This window comes from Carex rostrata, chromosome 7, assembly GCF_964058835.1.
Source record: "Carex rostrata chromosome 7, lpCarRost1.2, whole genome shotgun sequence".
Classification (NCBI taxonomy): domain Eukaryota; kingdom Viridiplantae; phylum Streptophyta; class Magnoliopsida; order Poales; family Cyperaceae; genus Carex; species Carex rostrata.
Genome location: NC_135924.1, coordinates 4,054,815 through 4,073,824, shown reverse-complemented (window position 1 = coordinate 4,073,824; position 19,010 = coordinate 4,054,815). Strand labels below are relative to the sequence as shown.

The 19,010-nt window shown below is 35.7% G+C and overlaps 3 protein-coding genes across 8 annotated transcripts; 2 read left to right on the top strand and 1 right to left on the bottom strand.

Moving 5' to 3' along the window:
* Nucleotides 1–1,452: 1,452 nt before the first annotated feature.
* Nucleotides 1,453–5,095, bottom strand: LOC144556836 (uncharacterized). Of its 4 annotated transcripts, none has more exons than XM_078305303.1 (3): nucleotides 4,739–5,095; nucleotides 3,977–4,098; nucleotides 1,453–3,443 (listed from the first exon to the last, which is right to left on the bottom strand). In XM_078305303.1, exon 3 carries the CDS (start codon nucleotides 3,351–3,353, stop codon nucleotides 1,638–1,640), a length of 1,716 nt encoding a protein of 571 aa, XP_078161429.1. In that variant the 5' UTR covers nucleotides 3,354–3,443; nucleotides 3,977–4,098; nucleotides 4,739–5,095; the 3' UTR covers nucleotides 1,453–1,637. The 4 variants fall into 4 exon arrangements, with proteins under 4 accessions (XP_078161429.1, XP_078161432.1, XP_078161431.1 ...); XM_078305306.1 differs by having other exon boundaries at nucleotides 3,977–4,069; XM_078305305.1 differs by lacking the exon at nucleotides 4,739–5,095 and having other exon boundaries at nucleotides 3,972–4,542.
* A 2,730-nt stretch (nucleotides 5,096–7,825) lies between these two features.
* Nucleotides 7,826–10,853, top strand: LOC144556838 (uncharacterized). 3 transcript variants are annotated; one of them, XM_078305312.1, is made up of 2 exons: nucleotides 7,826–8,210; nucleotides 8,932–10,853. In XM_078305312.1, the coding sequence occupies exon 2, from the start codon at nucleotides 9,041–9,043 to the stop codon at nucleotides 10,754–10,756; it is 1,716 nt and encodes a 571-aa protein (XP_078161438.1). In that variant the 5' UTR covers nucleotides 7,826–8,210; nucleotides 8,932–9,040; the 3' UTR covers nucleotides 10,757–10,853. The 3 variants fall into 3 exon arrangements, with proteins under 3 accessions (XP_078161438.1, XP_078161437.1, XP_078161439.1); XM_078305311.1 differs by having other exon boundaries at nucleotides 7,826–8,215; XM_078305313.1 differs by lacking the exon at nucleotides 7,826–8,210 and adding an exon at nucleotides 8,258–8,653.
* A 3,645-nt stretch (nucleotides 10,854–14,498) lies between these two features.
* Nucleotides 14,499–17,428, top strand: LOC144556833 (uncharacterized). Its single transcript, XM_078305299.1, has 3 exons — nucleotides 14,499–14,640; nucleotides 14,717–14,778; nucleotides 15,350–17,428. The coding sequence occupies exon 3, from the start codon at nucleotides 15,491–15,493 to the stop codon at nucleotides 17,210–17,212; it is 1,722 nt and encodes a 573-aa protein (XP_078161425.1). The 5' UTR covers nucleotides 14,499–14,640; nucleotides 14,717–14,778; nucleotides 15,350–15,490; the 3' UTR covers nucleotides 17,213–17,428.
* The last annotated feature ends 1,582 nt before the right edge of the window (nucleotides 17,429–19,010 follow it).

Genomic DNA, 19,010 nt, shown 5'->3' with positions numbered 1-19,010 from the left:
AAGTCTTAAATTTCAAACAACTTATTCGAACCCGTGCGAATGCTTTATTCTACTCATCACTTCACTGTATGCCACACAAAGTTGTCCCCTTCTGAGGAAAATTGAGATGCCCAGAACAATGCATAATTCGGAGGATGAAAGAATTTATAAATAAAGATGAAGGAACTTAATGCAAAAATAAAGATGAAGAAATTTATAGTTTCAACCATCAAAAACAATTTGATGCACACATTTTAAAATTACACCATTTTCCATTATCAAACTGTCAGAAACTATAAACCAAAATAACAGCCAAATTACACTCAAGAAAAAGGGAAGGACCCACATGAAAAAAACAGCTTTTAACTTCTGTCCTGCAGTACTAGGCCCCCTAAATACTTTTCTGGCATATATATATCATCATATTAAGAAGCATTCTCTAGTAATTCACACGAGTACAATTAAATAAGACGAAAAAACCAGTAGTGATTTTTTATAAGAGACTATTGGGAGGAAGACCAAGAGCATCTTTCACAGGTGAAGACTTTAGTCAGTACTATAAGGCACCTCGTACCATATCAACTAAGACTGACAACAATAACATGAATCTTAAGTGGTTTATAACTCAAACACATTAAACCCTTCTCATCTAGCTAATAATAGTGGTACCAGCGGTATCAGCACGTAAATTGGATCAAAAGGCAAGTTATGCTGAGTTCAGCACCAAAGAGGAATGGATTCCAAATCTTACGGCAACCAGCTACTCAAGTGTGAAACAGTGCAAAATTCTGAAACATAAAACAACAAATTCAAAAAGCAAATTCAAAAAACCTTGCCCTCCAAAGTAAATTAAAAAAATTGCACTTGTACATACTTTCGAAATGTAAACCAGTGTAAAATTCATAAAGGCCAAGTCCTCCAAAGAAAAAACCCAAGCCGTCCAAAGCAAATCGAATCGGATTTTACCTAAATATGACAAGTCCATAATTTATAAAGACGCTTCCCATTGTAAGCACAACATAACAAAGCAATATTAAACAGCAAATACTAGCTGGCTCATTCCAAGCATAATCAAGTAAATAGAAAGCACACATTAAAACAATAAATAACTTAATTAGCAAACATATTCCTTCCAAGGATGCAGAAGTTACAAAAAAGCATATTTCAAGTCAAAAGGCTAACAAAATGTTCAACAACCAAAGGTAAAAACTAAAGTACAACAATCAAATTGGACAAATGTTTCACAAAGTCTCATTTCTACTACAACTTGTAATAAAATGTCTCTGCAGTACTTACTAAGAGACCCAGTGGCATTGACCATACAACAGATCATATTGACCCGCGTTTGCTTAGTTGGCAAATACAAACGTTTAATTGGAGCCCTCTTTATTATGTTAACTTGTAGGGGATCGCACACAATGAACCCAATTTATAGAATATAAAATATAAGTTGGGAGGATGAGATACATTGGCTGGTCAAATAAAATAATGGCTCAAAGATCATTTTAAAGAGAATTAAACATCAACTAAATCTGTTAATAGAGTAATATGCAGCAGAGCAGTACAAGCCCTTCAGTTAAACAGAGTTATAAAATGCCCAAAGTACATAAAATGATTACCCAAATTCAAAAAAGCAATCTTCAACCAAACTCAGCACTTCAATCATTTGTCTTACTAATTGTCTGCTCCATGAGATTTCTCGCATCATCATCTCGTCCCATTTTCAAAAGCAGTTCTAAAACCGGTGCAGAGGCAGCTACATCGGGTTTCAACCCTTCTTGCTTCATTCTATTCAGCACACTCAAAGTTGCGTCTACTTTTCTGCTCTTAGCATATGCTTTGAGCAAGGAAGTGTAAGTAGAGAGATCTGGTGCTACATGATTGAGCAGCATTCTATCTAGGATATTCATCACATCATCAATATTGCCATCATTTACATAGCCGAGAAGTAAAAATCGATATGATACAACACCTGGTTTTATACCTCCCCTTACCATTAAATCAAGCAACTTTTCAGCTTCCTTGCTTTGGCCTTGTTTGCACAACGAATCCATCATTGATCCATAAGTAACCTCATTCGGCAAAAAGCCTCGATCAATCATATCCTTGAAAACCCTAATCGATTCTTTCCAACAGCCTAGCTTAGAATATCCATTTATAACACTAGTATATGTGATAAGATTAGGTGTGGCACCTTGATCAAGCATATCATACAATAGTTTCTCTGCCCTGTCAGGTTCCCCCCTCTTGCAAACTGCATCCACAATTATATTGCATGTCACAGTGTCAGGCGATATTCCCTTTGAAACCATCTCATTTAGTAACTTCTTTGCCTTTTCTGATTTGTTCATCTTGCAAAGCCCATCTATAAGAGTATTATAGGTTCGAACATTAGGATTTGTACCTCTAGAAATCATATTACATAGCAACTCTTCTGCGTTTTCAGTTTCCCCCTGCCTGCAAAGTTCATTTATGATGGTATTATAAGTCACAACAGTGGGATCATGTCCTTCAGAAACCATGGACTGGAGCATTTTCACTGCCTTGCCCAATTGCCCTTTCTTGCACAACCCATCCACGAGAGTATTATAGGTCACAACATCAGGTTGAAGTCTTTTAGAAACCATGTCGGACAACAGTTCCTCTGCCTTCTCAGTATCACCTTTCTTGCACAGGCCATTAATCAGTGAGCTGTATGTGACTACATTTGGCGCAATACCCTCTGAAAGCATTCGCTCAAACAAACTAAATGCTTTACTAATTGCCCCTTCTTTACAAAGACCGTCAATTAATGAGCTGTACGTAAATACATTTGGTGTAGTACCCTTTGAAATCATTTGGTCAAACAAACTAAATGCTTTACTAATTGCGCCTTCTTTACAAAGGCCATCAATAACAATGCTGTAGGAGATCACGTAAGGTCTGCATCCCAGCTTAGGCATTTTGTTCAACACCATGGCTACGGACTCACTAATCCTATTCTCAGAACAGAGGCCCTTGAGTAGCGAATTGAAGAAGTAAGCATCACCTCTCTGGCCCTGCCTAATGAACCGTCCAAAGAAAATCAACCCAAGTCCAGGCCGATTCATTCGAGTACAGTAGTCAATCAACATAGTATAGGTAACGACATTGGGTGACGGTGAGACCCTTCTAGATTGGGTCAAGCGGTTAAAGAGTGAAAAGACAACTGCATAATGGTTGTTTGAGTTCTTCATGCGAATTAAGGCCTGAAACAGATGATTAAATGAATAGATGGATGGTGTCGGGCTCTTAGCAGCCAGCAAGCGGTCGAAAAATTGAAGAGCATCTTTAATAGTAAGAGTGCCCGACCGACAGCGTTCTTTTACAGCCAGCTCCAATTGGCGAATCCCCATGGAGGTGTATTTGAAATGGTCACAACTCCAGTTGGAGATGGTTCATTCAGGTGCAAGATCGGTAGTGAAGTCACTTTTTAATTTTACAACCTGGTATTGACAAGCACGATTTCAATCAGATCAGCTACCATGCTATTAGGCTACAATTAACTACTGGATACAATTTAGGATCTAAACTATAATTCCTGATACCATAGTAAGAAGCTCAGGCCTCTAGAAATAGAAATGATACAGCTTGACCAATAAGAGAGTTGATGCATCTCATAATTACAAATAAACATTGGAACACCAGCCGAATTTATGGCCCCAACAAACTAATTACTCTTTATTCTTTAAGAAGACGACAAAAATTACCAACCAGAGGTTCAAAATTGACCTTACAACTGTTTTTTGCCAAATTTACAAGTTGGTGCTATATTGAGGATCTTAGAAATAATTCCTATACCATACTATAAAGGTGAGGCATACAGGTTTGGTATGAGTGAACAAATACCAGAGTCGATGCCTCTCACAAATTACGAATAAGGATTATAATAACCAGCCTAATTTATGACCCAACAAACCAATTACTCCTACTGGAGATAATTAAATGATAGAAATCTAATGATCAAAATTAACCTTACAAATTGGATCTGTGGCAGCAGATACTGCGCATGCAAAGTGATGACCAGTACATGCCGGTACAAACTTGATCAGCTCAAAACGACCTGAGATAACTGTGCTTGATTGGAACTGGTCTTGTAACCTGCTCATAAAGAAATTTTGTTTAAGAAAATATTTGATCTAATAATAAATTGCCTTTACATGATTCGTTAAAATATAATACCACCATTATGCTTGTAACATTAAAACTAAGTTTAGATGTTGTGAGATAACCTGCACAGATCCTAAGAACTATCTGAACCCTAATAACTCATAAGCTAGTACATATTGAAATAAATACAACTATAGATGTATCCCTCAGAATGGTACTCTTAGTGTTCTCTCATTCTCTTATTTTTTTTGTATTCAACCTTACTAAACTGGTTGTTGTGGTTCATAACCTAAACCCCTATTTCCTTCCTAAAAAATCAAACTTCACAACTGCAATTAATTGGTTTTATTTGTTATTTACCCATTTGGGAAATGAAATCTAAATGATACTTCAAAACAGAAAGGTTCACAAAATTGAATCCGTACAGTAATATCTCTTTGGACTTTGGGACATTTTATCAAGCAACTTACGCGCACGGTTAGAGAACTCCTAAATCACACAAGTGCAGTACCAAATACGGGACACCGAATTAACGGAATTTGAGAAAAAAAAAAAAAAAAAAACCAAAGTCACCATAATATCTGAAAAGTCACCTATAAAGGAACCAGCATAGGAGGGCAAAAGGTGTTACCATGGTTGAAGAGAACTTTTTCATTCTTGCATTTCAGAGAAAAGGTTGAGAGCTGGTTTAGAAACATGTATAAAGCTTAGCCGTCAAAATCTGTTGCTTGAAGCAAGAATATCTCTCAGGGGCATTTTCACAAACAGTTGATGTGCAAGAGAATTGTATTACACCACATTGAAAAAGGATGAGAGGGGAGCTGAGGATTGGGGGGAAGAGAGTTGTGAGGAGGCAGCGATGGTGTAGTAGGAGCTCCAATGAAGTATTGGGGGGATTTGGCAGCGTTAAAATGAAAAGAGAGAGGGGTACTTGTTCCAACTTCCAAGCGACAATCAGTTGAAGTGCAAGAGAGAGTTGAGAGAGTGGGGTTCCAGACTTCCAGTAGAGAAGCTATGCGGTTCCCTTGTTTCCATCTAATTGAATTGGGTTAGTTACTTGGGCTGGGAGCAATTTTCTTTTCAAAGGTTTTTTTGGGCCTTTTAAGTATAAATTAAGCCTAGAATTAAATGTTTATTTTAAAAACCATTGAATTTAATTTTGTTGGACGGAATTAATTCCTTTCATAATTTAATAGTTTTTCATTTCAATTAACTGAAGTACAGTATCTATACGAATTTAAATCACATTACAACTAAAGTGTACGGTTCAAAGAATCCATCGACCTTTGATATATGATATATCATAGACAAAATAGCATGGTTGAAGCCGATATGCATTGCAAACATGTGCATGATGTTAACACAGCCTTATTTCGTTTGTTACAAATAGATGCATGAATATGTTTCTTTTTTAGTAAAGATCAAGCCACACAACCATATATTTATTACCACGAGAGATTTTTTTATTCGGATTTCGAATCTGCGACACATGAATGCGTTTGCTAACAATAATTAAACTTGATGTTTCTCTTCGAAATGTCACTTACAATGTTTGAACACAATATGGATTTTCACTAACTGACATGCAATTATACAAAATAAAGAAGCAAGTTTGAAGTGTGGCAGCAAAACGGGGAGACCGACTTAATGAAAATTTTATCAAAATTCAAATTTTCATCAAAACCCAATTTTTCTTTCAAATAGAAAGAGGAATTCACTAAGGTGTTAGATTTAAAATTTGTGTAAATTTCTTCATGCTTCTGTTAATAGTTTTTTTTTTTTTCAAAAAAAGATGGAGGTCAAATTTTCAAAATTTATTGATGAGAACACCAGAAGTGCCAGGGCTACTAATAGTTATTTGATTAATGATTGAAATAGTTATTGATAAAGGGGAACAAAAGGGTGGTGACACAAAAAAAAAAATCAGCATTCAGACTTGTTAGTACATGTCGTAAATCAACTTCGTTTCATCATCCATCGTAATTACAAATATAAAATAAAAATAAAGTCTGGTTTAGAACTTTAACTAATAATGTAAGATTTAAAAAAAATTAAGTCTTAGTGAATAATTTCATAGGGTCAAGTTGAATAAAAAATAATTTTAGAAATAGATAGAAAATGATTGAACAAAAAATTGAAAGAACTGGACGCAACCAAATTTTCGAATTAAGTCAAAGCAAAACGCCAAATTGTCGGGACCGGATCCTGAAGTAACCCAAAATTGGAGTGCAGGTCGGACCGAATTGGAATGCACGGGGTTCCATTAATATTCGTGCCAGAGAAGATCGAACAGTCCGGATCCAAATCCAAAAATTGAGTTACTTTAGGGATACATGTGTGCTTCATTCCGATCAAAGGAAGAGCTGTTTTCAAATCGGACGAAACTACCACTCTACTTCTAACTTCTTCCCCCACTGAACTAAAATTACTCCCAGGCTCCCAGCACCCCACCGCAACTCTTGTTTTCCTCTGCTGTCATCTTACCCCCTCTCTCAAAACTCTCTTGCACTCCAAATGTTTGTCAAAATGCTCCTTAGAAGTATTGTCGCTCCAAGCACCACGTGTTATACTTGTTGCTCTTCCAAATGAATCAAGACAGACTAGGCTCTCCCTAACTGTGGTAAGTGATTCTTTAGGTGCTTTACATTTAGACCTGAAATTTAGCACCTTTGTAGACCGTGGTGACTATGCATGCAAGTTGCTTGGCAAAATGTCCTCAGACGTTGCACTCTTGAATTCAATATGTCAAGTCTTTTCATGGGATGGGAAGTACCCTAGCACCCACACGGCATATAACCAATTGATTACAGTTATGACCCCTATAAATCTGGTAATAAATTAAGTTAAGCATCACCATCCACTATTTATTTTATTAAAAAGTTGGGTTATTGTGAAAATTGGCCATTGTATACTTGTACAAACACCTGATTAATCCTTGGGGTGCATTGCAATGTAGTCAACTATATGAGCCACCAACCAATTTAGTCATCTTATGCACACTAGGAATACCATTCTGAGCTACAAATTCCTCTCTTACCCCAATCCCCACCTACCCTCTCTTCCTTCTTTGAAGTGGTATAATAGAACTCTCTTGCATGTCAAGTGTTTGTGAAAATGTTCCTGAGATATATTCTAGCTTCCAGCAGCATATTTTGATTGCTACGATTTGTACACGTTTTCAAGTCTCTCTTTAAACCATATTCTCTGAAATGCAAGAATGAAGAAGACATACTAGTCTCTCTTTAACCATGGTAACACCTCTGCCACTTCCTTTAGGCCAGTAATTTAGCACCTTGATTGATTATGGTGTTTTTTCCCCCTCAAATTCTTGGTCCCGTATTTGGTACTGCATTTGTAAAATTTAGGAGTCCTCTCACTGTGCACGAGGAGGTGCTTGATAAATTGTCCCAAAGAGAGTACATGAATTCAATTGTTTGAACCTTTCCATTGGGAAGTAGTTTAGTTTTCATTTCCCAAATGGAGAAAAACACATAAAACTAATTAATTGCAGTTGTTAACCCTATAAATTGGTAATTATGAAACTTTCTCTTGTATCTTTTTTAGAAAGTTGAGTTAGAGCCTAAATTGTTGAAACTAAGAAGCAAAAGCTCATGCAAAAGGCATCTTTTGCCTTGTCGACTATAAGTGAAGCTCGATTATTTAGGAAGGAAAATAGTGGTTTAGGTTATGAACCAATGACCAGTTTAGTAATATTGAATACAAAAAAATAAAAGAATAAGAACACACTAAGAGTACCATTTTGAAGGATACATCTAATTTATTTGAATATTTACTAGTTTATGAGGTAATTAGGGTTCTGATAGTTCTTAGGATTAGTGCATGTTACCTCACAGCATCTAAACTTAGTTTGAAGTTTACAAGCATAATAATGACATAATAATAAATTAAATCATGTAAAGGCAATTCATTATTTGATAAAGTATTCTCTAAAGAAAAATTTCTTTACGAGCAGGATACAGTACCAGTTTCCAATCAAGGATTCCAATCTCAGGTTATTTTGCAATTGAGCTGATCAAGTTTGGTACCGACATGTGCTGGTTATCACTGTGCATGCACACTATCTGCTGCCACATATCCAATTTGTAAGGTTAATTTTGATCTTTAGTTTTCTTTCGTTTAATTATCTCCATGAGGAGTAATTAGTTTGTTGGGACATAAATTATGATGGTATTAGGATTCTTTTTTCCTAATTTGTGAGAGGCAAACACAAAAAGATCCAAGTAATTACTAAAATCTGGTTCACAAAGTCAAAATTTGTCTGATTTGGACCACTGCAAGCTCAGTAATTACTGCTATAAGAGTATCGAGCTGCAACAATAATTAAGTTAATAGGGAGTTCTCTATTTAGCCTTTAGCTACATTTAGTCTGATACTATGATTTATTATTTTTCAAGTTTTGAGTCTCTTGTTGCTTCTTCATTCCTTGCCTTATCACAGACAAAATCCCTAACCAGAAAAAATGATCAAAATACCCTTCGGGAAGAGCCCAACTTGACCTTCACTTCCCTCAACCAAGCCCATCTTAGTATGGATAAAAAATACAACGAATGATTATGACACTGTATAACACAAAAAAAAGGCATCTGGTAGTACCCAGCAGTAATGGTAGCTGATCTGATTGAAATTGTACCAACCTGAAAAACTTCTTCTATTCGTGTTTGACTATTTGCATTGTACATCACTATTAAACAAAGATGCACATCACGTACTGGACTGATGCCTAACTAGTATTGTTCTGATTTCTATTACCTCAGCCATGTTATGCAAAATTATATTCACTGTTCTTTCATTTGTGTTTTGTAGGGAATGTATTGATTAATTTTTAGGACCCCATTTATTTTCTGAGGCTACCAACAGCCTCAAGTGAATCATCATCTACAAGTGGAGTTTTGACCAATTGAAACACACGACCATGGTGATCCACCAATTGGAACTAGCTCTAAAAGAACATTGTCGCTCGGGTACCCTTACTATTAAAGATGCTCTTCAATTTTTTGATCACTTGCTGGCCGCTAAGAACCCGGCACCATCAATCTATTCCTTTAATCAACTCTTTACAGCCTTAACTCGTATGAAGAACTCGGACAACCATTATGCAACTGTCTTTGCCCTCTTTAACCGCTTGACCCAACCTAGAAGGGTCTCTGCCTCACCCAATATCTACACCTATTGTATCTTGATTTCCTACTGTATCCGAATGAATCGGCCGAGAATAGGCTTGGTTTTCTTGGGGCGGTTTATTAAGGGCGGGCAGAGAGCTGAACCTAGCATCTTCAATCCACTACTTAAGGGCCTTTGTTCTCATAATAGGATTAGTGAGGCTGTAGCCATGGCTTTCAATAAAATGCCAAAGCTGGGTTGCACACCTGATGTGATCTCCTACAGCACTGTTATTGATGGTCTTTGTAAAGAAGGTGAAGTGAGTAAAGCATTTAGTTTGTTTGACCGAATGCTCTCAAAGGGTATTGCACCAGATGTATTCACGTACAGCTCACTGATTGACGGCCTTTGTAAAGAAGGCGCAATTAGTAAAGCATTTAGTTTGTTTGAGCGAATGCTTTCAGAGGGTATTGTGCCAAATGTAATCACATACAGTTCACTGATTAATGGCCTGTGCAAGGAAGGAGATACTGAGAAGGCAGAGGAATTGTTGTCCTACATGGTTTCTAAAGGACTTAAACCTAATGTTGTGACCTATAATACTCTCGTGGATGGGTTGTGCAAGAAAGGGCAATTGGGCAAGGCAGTGGAAATGCTCCAGTCCATGGTTTCTAAAGGACATGATCCCGATGTTGTGACTTATAATAGCATCATAGATGCTCTATGCAAGCAGGGAGAAACTGAAAACGCAGAAGAGTTGCTATGTAATATGATTTCTAGAGGTACAGATCCTAATGTTCGAACCTATAGTACTCTGATAGATGGGCTCTGCAAGTTGGGCAAATTAGAAAAGGCAAAGAAGTTGCTGCATGAGATGGTTTCAAAGGGAATATCGCCTGACACTGTGACATGCAATATAATTGTGGATGCAGTTTGCAAGAGGGGGGAACCTGACAGGGCAGAGAAAATATTGTATGATATGCTTGATAAAGGTGCCACACCTGATCTTTTCACATATACTAGTGTTATACATGGATATTCTAAGCTAGGCTGTTGGAAAGAGTCGATTAGAGTTTTCAAGGATATGATTGATCGAGGCTTTTTGCCGGATGAGGTTACTTATGGATCAATGATGGATTCTTTGTGCAAACAAGGCCAAATCAAGGAAGCTCAAAAATTGCTCGACTTGATGTATAAGGGAGGGATAAAACCAGATACTGTATCATATGGAATTTTACTTACCGGCTATGCAAATTGTGGCACTATCGATGATGTGATGAAAATCTTAGATAGAATGCAGCTCAATCATGTAGCGCCAGATCTCTTGACTTACACTTCCTTGCTGAAAGCATATGCAAAGAACAGAAAAGTAGATCAGGCTATGTGTGTGTTGAACAGAATGAAGCAAGAAGGAGTGAAACCCGATATAGCTGCCTCTGCATCAATATTAGAACTGCTTTTGAAAATGGGACGAGATGATGATGCAAGAAATCTCATGGAGCAGACAATTAGTAAGACAAATGATTAAAGTGCTGAGTTTGGTTGAAGATTGCTTTTTTTAAACTAGGTAATCATTTTATGTACTTTGGGCATTTCATTACTCTATTTAACTGAAGGGCTTGTAATTCTCTTTGAAATGATAGCTGAGCCATTATTTTAATTCTCTTTGAAATCATCCTCCCCAACTTATATTTTATATTCTATAAATTGGGTTCATTGGGTGCGATCCCCTACAAGTTTACATAATAAAGAGGGCTCCAATTAAACGTTGGTATTTGCCAACTAAGCAAACGCCGGTCAATATGATGTGTTGTATCATCAATGCCACTGGATGTCTTAGTATGTACTGCAGAGGCGTTTTATTACAAGTTGTAGTAGAAATGAGACTTTGTGAAATATCTGTCCAATTTTATTTGTTCTGCTGGGAATTAGTACTGTAGTTGTTACCTTTTGTTGTTTAAAATTTTGTTAGCCTTTTAAATTAAAATATGTTTTTTGTAACTTTTGCATCCTTGGAATGAATATGTTTGCTAATTAAGTTATTTATTGTTTTAATGTGTGCTTTCTATTTACTTGATTATGCTTGGAATGAACCAGCTAGTATTTGTTGTTTACTATTGCTTTGGTATGTAAATTTGGTTGGTTGTCATTGCTAGTAATTACAAATGTTGTGTTTACAATTCGAAGTCTTTATAAATTATGACATTGTCATATTCTGGTAAACGCTGATTTTTGTCTTATTTTATTTTATTTTTTATTTTTTTTTAGGGGAAGCCCGTGGCAAACGCTGATTCGATTTGCTTTGGAGAGCTAGGTTATTTTCTTTGGAGGACTTGGTCTTTATGAATTTTACACTGGTTTTTTCTAAATAAATCAGCGTAATTTTCTTAGAAAATTGATCCAAACAGTCAATTTATGAACTACCTCTTCAAACAGTCAAATTGATCCAACTATAATATTCTTATGTAAAGTCTTGCTTATGGCAGGAACTCAAATCTTTGCTTTCAAAATTAACTTCGCACAATTTGAGGCAATTCAAAAATACATTTTAGATGAAAAAGTTATTTAGGCGCTTAAAAAAAAATTGGGAGAGGACGTGGTTGAATTGTTCAACTCATTTTTTATTATTTCACAAATTAAAATTGTGAAGAAAAGTTAAAGAAAGACCAGGGAACACGAGGAAACAACGCTACATGACAAATTAAGTAATATTTTCGTCCTAAATTGTATCTCAACATGAAAGAAAAACCCTAAAAATAATCCAAAAAGGAAAATTAGAAACGGTATGAGTATGACCAACAAGTTAGTTGTTTCTTCATTTCAAACAAATTATTTTTTGCTGGAAAATAAATAAATCAAAATTATTATTATAATTATTGAGCTTAAAATCATGACAATGTAACTATCCTCTCAATTTTTTTATTCATAATATTAAAGAAAATCCATGACATTTTTTATTAAACTAAAAAATAAATAAAAATTCAGCAAAGTAATGATTTTAAAAAATTCTGAAAAAATAGTAAAAAATTTCCAAAAAATATAAAATTTGGCCTTCAAGCACATTTTAATATGGATAACACGTTAGAAGGTTCGAATCCACTATTTGGAGTTTGAAAATGAAGATATGAGGGAAGGGTACACGTTAGGAGCACAAAAGGAATGATGCATTTTAACCCTCTTGTAAAATTGATAGAGGCTAAATACTCAGTCCCATATAATCTTCATCCTAATTATCAGATGTTATTGATTAAATTCATTAGGAAAATGCATTTTTTTATCTGAAGAACCTTGCTTCAACATTTCTAAGTACTATTATTTACTTAAATTTGTAAAGATGGTTGCTGGAGCATCCAAGGAATGAGTATTTGATGTAGAAAGCTTCAGTAAGGAGTGAGTAATCTCACGTTATAGCGGCAATTTCTTCTAAAATTTCTCACATTGACTTCAACTTTGCACTTATCGAGTCTTCTTTGAAAGATGTCACATAATGCTCCTTGCTTCTTATTTTCCCTATTTGGTATATATATATATATATAGAGTACGGCTAACGCGCTTCCTCTAGCATATGGGCCGAAATGCTTCCGGTGGAAAGTTGAAATTTCAAAATCCAAAAAGTCGATCTGAACCGTTCATCTTCTTCTCCATATTAATATCTGCTTGGAGACCAAATTTTACATTTTTCTGAAATTTTTTACTATTTATTAAGCCATTTTGAAAATCGCTGATCCAACGGTGGCTTACCAAACAGTAAAAATCAGAAGCTACCGTTGGATCAGCGATTTTCAAAATGGCTTAATAAATAGTAAAAAATTTCAGAAAAATGTAAAATTTGGTCTCCAAGCAGATATTAACATGGAGAAGAAGATGAATGGTTCAGATCGACTTTTTGGATTTTGAAATTTCAACTTTCCACCGGAAGCATTTCGGCCCATATGCTAGAGGAAGCGCGTTAGCCGTACTCTATATATATATATATATATATATATATATTCTTAATGTATCTTGAAGTAATGAGTAAAAAAAATGGAAAACCTTTTCCGTCAAAGCCAGGCCAAATGAATGCTCGTCAAGAAACAAAGATTTTGAAAGGTTTTTGATGTATAGAAAAAGAAAGTTGCTCCTTATAATCTATTTGATTCCAACCATCTTTCATTTTAGTATAAAGAAAAGTAGTTTTGAATTTACACTAGTCAAGTGCCCGTGCTTTGCAACGGAGAAACAAAATATTTATTTACTAATTTTAGATTTTAAACTTACAATGTCATCAAAAATAGTTTTTGAATTTCTAAATTGCATGAAAAATGGCTTAAGAATATGTCTTTAATTTTATGAGTTACAATGGTAAATTAAATCTTCAAATTTATTTATTTATATTTGCATATGATGTTATGGAAGATGATGGAAATAACTAAATTAATTAATCTAAACTATATAATAATGATATCAAAATATAATGCAAACATATTCTATTTTGCCATAACTGGAAAAGACCTCAGTCAAATTAAATTAATTGATTTATTATTATAATGCATAAAACGCTATAGGAATTCCAATGAATGAACTATTTAATTTAATATTTAATAAATTAAATAATATCATGATAAAATGGTAAAACCAAGATGTTTTGGTAAAAAGAAAGATTGAATGCACGATTAGTTGTGTCATGTGTCAGACATCAACCACAGAATCAGCAATCTATCTAATGTTTACATGTTGTATGCACAGAGAGTTTGGCAAGGGGTTGAGACGAAAATGGGTCATAGAATAGTCAAGCTGGAGCAAACAATGGGGGCAACTTTGCACAAATCGGTGGAAAGAAGTCTCTAATGCAGCATGAAGGAACTTTGTGCTCAAACTTCCTTCATGGTGTAATTTGAGATGTATAGTACTCAGAGCAGCATTGAATTAATACACTTTTGATTTGATATTCTTCTTATCTTATTGGTAAATAGCAATCTCACAATTTTAGTTAACTACAATTGATTTTACAATTAATTATTAGGCAATAAAAAGTGATGGAATTTCGCATTAACTTGCATGTTATAAGGATTACAATGAGATGCGTACAAGTATTATATGTATTATTTGTGTAGCTATATTTGTAATACTCAAGTTTCAGAATTTTTATTTTCTTAAACGGGCTGAATTTTGGGGATTTGAGACGGCCCGTTTATCAGCTGAAACTCTAACCCGTTTGTTTAGCCCAGACCCAGACGGATTGATCTCTGTCATGTGTCATCCCTCTCTTACTCTCACACACACCTCCCGCTCCAACTCTACAGTCTCTACTCCCTCTTCGCCGCCTCTCTCTATTCTACTTACCCTACCTGACTACCTCCCTCTTCGCCACCTCTTTCTACTCAACTCTCCCGTGTGCCGCCTCTCCTCTGTCGCGTCGCCTCATCTCTTTCGGTAAACTGTTCTGTCTCTATTTTTCTTAAACTTTTTGTCGCGAAAGCAAAACTAAATTGAATGTTGAATGTTGCAGTCTCCGGGATGAGGAAGAGGCGTTAGATCGAGACCTTCCTTTGATCGATTACCTTCATACTGGTATAAGTCCTTTTTCTCTATTTTGGGTTTTGACTGGAACCCTATAACTGACCGTAAATCATTAAATTGGGTTTGAAATCAGCTCTTAAAAGTGTCAAGGCATTGAATTTATTTGCTTAGTCTGGTCTGATAAATTCTGACCAATTTTGCAATGGTATTACCGAAAGCCTGCAACTTGCCACTGAAAAGGAAACAACTGCAGTTTAACAATTAATTGCGAAGCTGCTACAAATGTCAATTTGGGTACTATAGGCTACAGGCTTGTGAATTTGTATAAGAGAATTAACTGATTAGAAAACAATTAATTTATTGTTTTCAAGCTTTTAGTCATTTGTTGTTTCTTGATTCTTTATAACACTTTGCTTATTCACCAAGTCCCTAGCAAGAAAAAATGACCAAAAAGCCCTTCTGGCAAAGTACGACTTGAACTTTCCTGTCCTTTATAACACCTCCTAACACAAAAGGGCATAACCTAACAGTACTTAGTGGGGTACCTATTGTACTGACCTGCAATACTTTAGCATTTTATGCAAAATATACTCACCATTCTTTCATTTTTTTTGTTTTGTAGATAAGGCCCTTGCAGCTAACCTCTCTACATTTCTGTCCACCCAAGTTAAACAAACAGGTGTATTTATACATATTCTAGAAGCAGTGTTGAAGTTGCCCCTAATCTTGCAGGTGTACCTGTCCATTGTAACCATTTCATCCCATGGCCATGGGGACCCGCCAGCTGGAATTACTTGTAAAAGAACGTTATCGGTCGGGCACACTTACTATTAAAGATGCTCTTCACTTTTTTTATCTATTGCTGGCTGCTAAAAACCCGGCACCATCCATCTATTCATTTAATCAACTATTTACAGCCTTAACTCGTATGAAGAACTCCAACAACTATTATGCAACTGTCTTTTCACTTTTTAACCGCTGGATCCAATCAAGAGGGGTCTCACCGTCTCCCAATGTTTGCACCTATAGTGTCTTGATCAGCTACTGTATTCTAATTAATCAGCCGAGACTAGGCTTGGTTTTCTTTGGACGGTTCATTAGAGAGGGCCAGAGAGCTGATGCTTTTATCTTCACTTCGCTACTCAAGGGTCTCTGTTATGAAAACAAGAGCAGTGAGGCCGTAGCCATGTTGCTCTGCAAAATGCCAAAGCTGGGTTGCGCACCTAACGTGATCTCCTACAGCACTGTTATTGATGGTCTTTGTAAAGAAGGTCAAGTGAGTAAAGCATTTAGTTTGTTTGACCGAATGCTCTTGAAGGGTATTGCACCAGATGTATTCACATACAGCTCACTGATTGACGGCCTTTGTAAAGAAGGCGCAATTAGTAAAGCATTTAGTTTGCTTGAGCGAATGCTTTCAGAGGGTATTGCGCCAGATGTAGTCACATACAACTCACTGATTAATGGCCTGTGCAAGGAAGAAGATATTGAGAAGGCCGAGGAACTGCTGTCCTACATGGTTTCGCAAGGACTTAAACCTAATGTTGTGACCTATAATACTCTCGTGGATGGGTTGTGCAAGAAAGGGCAATTAGGCAATGCAGTGGAAATGCTGCAGTCCATGGTTTCTAAAGGACATGATCCCACTGTTGTGACTTATAATACCATCATAGATGCACTTTGCAAAGAGGGGGAAACTGAAAACGCAGAAGAGTTGCTATGTAATATGATTTCTAGAGGTACAAATCCTAATGTTCGAACCTATAATACTCTTATAGATGGGCTTTGCAAGATGAACAAATCAGAAAAGGCAAAGAAGTTACTAAATGAGATGGTTTCGAAGGGAATATTGCCTAACACTGTGACTTGCAATATAATTGTCAATGCACTTTGTATGAGGGGGGAAACTGACAGGGCAGAGAAACTACTGTATGATATGATTGATCTAGGTGCCACACCTAATCTTATCACATATACTAGTGTTATAAATGGATATTCTAAGCTAGGCTGTTGGAAAGAGTCGATTAGGGTTTTCAAGGATATGATTGATCGAGGCTTTTTGCCGGATGAGTTAACTTTTGGATCAATGATGGATTCTTTGTGCAAACAAGGACAAAGTAAGGAAGCTGAAAGGTTGCTTGACTTAATGGTAAGGGGAGGTATAAAACCAGATATTGTATCATATAGAATTTTACTTATCGGCTATGCAAATTATGGCACTATCGATGATGTGATGAAAATCTTAGATAGAATGCAACTCAATCATGTAGCACCGGATCTCTCTACTTACACTTCCTTGCTCAAAGCATATGCTAAGAGCAGAAAAGTAGATGCGGCTATGAGTGTGCTGAACAAAATGAAGCTAGAAGGGGTGAAACCCGATTTAGCTGCATCTGCACCGGTTTTAGAACTTCTTTTGAAAATGGGACGAGATGATGATGCGAGAGATCTAATGGACCAGACAATTAGTATGACTAATGATTGAAGTGCTGAGTTTGGTTAAAGATAACTCATTTGAATTTGGATAATTATTTTATGTAATTTGGGCATTTCACTATATTTAACTGAAGGGCTTGTATTGCTCTGGTGCATATTACTCTATTATTGGATTTGAGTGATGTTTAGTTCTCTGTGAAATGATCTTTGAGCCGTTATTTGATTTTACCAGTTAATGTATCTTATCCTCCCAACTTTTATTTTATATTCTATAAATTGGGTTCATTGTGTGCGATCCCCTACAAATTTACATATTAAAGATCGAGGGCTCCAATTATGCGTTGGTATTTGCCAACTAATCAAACTGGTGAATATGATGTGTTGTCTTATCAATGCCACTGGATGTCTTAGTAAGTACTGCAGAGGCGTTTTATTACAAGTTGCCGTAGAATGAGACTTTGTGAAATATTTGTCCAAAAAGTATTTGACTGTTTTAATTTGTTTGATACTGCAAAATTTACCTTGAAAATCCTCTATAAATACTCATCTTGTTTCAGGATTTGGGACTAATCAAAATCTCTGTAAGAATTCTTTGTTTTTGAAGAGCAAGGACTTGAGCTGCAACTTGCAAAATTGTTAGTTACTGGCCTCAAAAACATTTAATCGGCAAGAGAGTTTAGCCGTGTTGTCATCTTGAGAATTTGGCCATTGATCAAAAGCAAAAGAGACATTCAAACCTTATAATTGTAACATTTTGTCACCCAACATTGCTAGCTAAACTCATATGAAATTAATCTTAAGACAACCATTCATCTCCTTTGACCATCTCTAAAAGACGTACAATAAATAAATAGATAGATAAACACAGGAAAGTCATCTTAATTATATAACAATATGTGAATATCAAGTTAAGACGTATAAAATTCATCCATGTGGCATCTGACTCCGGTGATAGAGATGCCATGAGAAAACGCAAAGTGGTACGACATGAGAGGGTTGGAAAATTGTTGTAACAAGGATTTTGGTACAGTTAAGGTCAATATCGGCTGACAAGAAGTTTCCGTTTGACCCGACGGCTGAACCGCGATATGTGTACCATTGCCATGTGAGTCTCTTTTTCATCTCATTCTTTTTTCTTTTTTTTTGGTGGTGGGAATAGAAAATTGTAAATTTGCATAGGAATTAGAAAATGATACAAGGTAGAAAAAAAAAAACACTAGAAAACAAATTAGTAATTGATTAACAATGTCGACATGGAGCAGTGCATAACTTTTGTTAGAAGTATTAATTACTGTTCGAACTTAGATTACGGTGCTTATTATGTCCGTCAAGATTTTTTTTAAACCTTTTTTAACTCTGTTCATAATATCAAAGAATAAATTGAGTACCAATAATATTATAATGGCATTAGTCATTTTATAATTTGTATTTGATCTCTTGTTTATTGCAGATATTAGATCATGAAAATAATGAGATGGTGCACCATATTTGAAGAACACCGAATGTATAGAAAGAATTTGCTCCGTGAGAAAATTAAATGTAAATCTAGATTTGAACGGTTTTAAAGTGCTATTGGAGTAGATAAAAGATAAAAAAAAATATTAGATAAAATTGTAAACAAAATTTATATCATCTAGTATTGAACAGTTTTTATTAGTCAATTTATTAGGCCCATAAATGTCCAAAGAGGCCCAGTTTGGGGAGGAGCTTTTATTTCTGATGATTCGAACCCAATTAAGTGTAAACTAAAGTAGGTAGTATGATTTCACAGAACAATTAAGTGTAAACTAAAGTTAATATTTTTTTTTTCCTAAGCTACTTTTGAAAATAAAGGAGTTTGCTAAGCC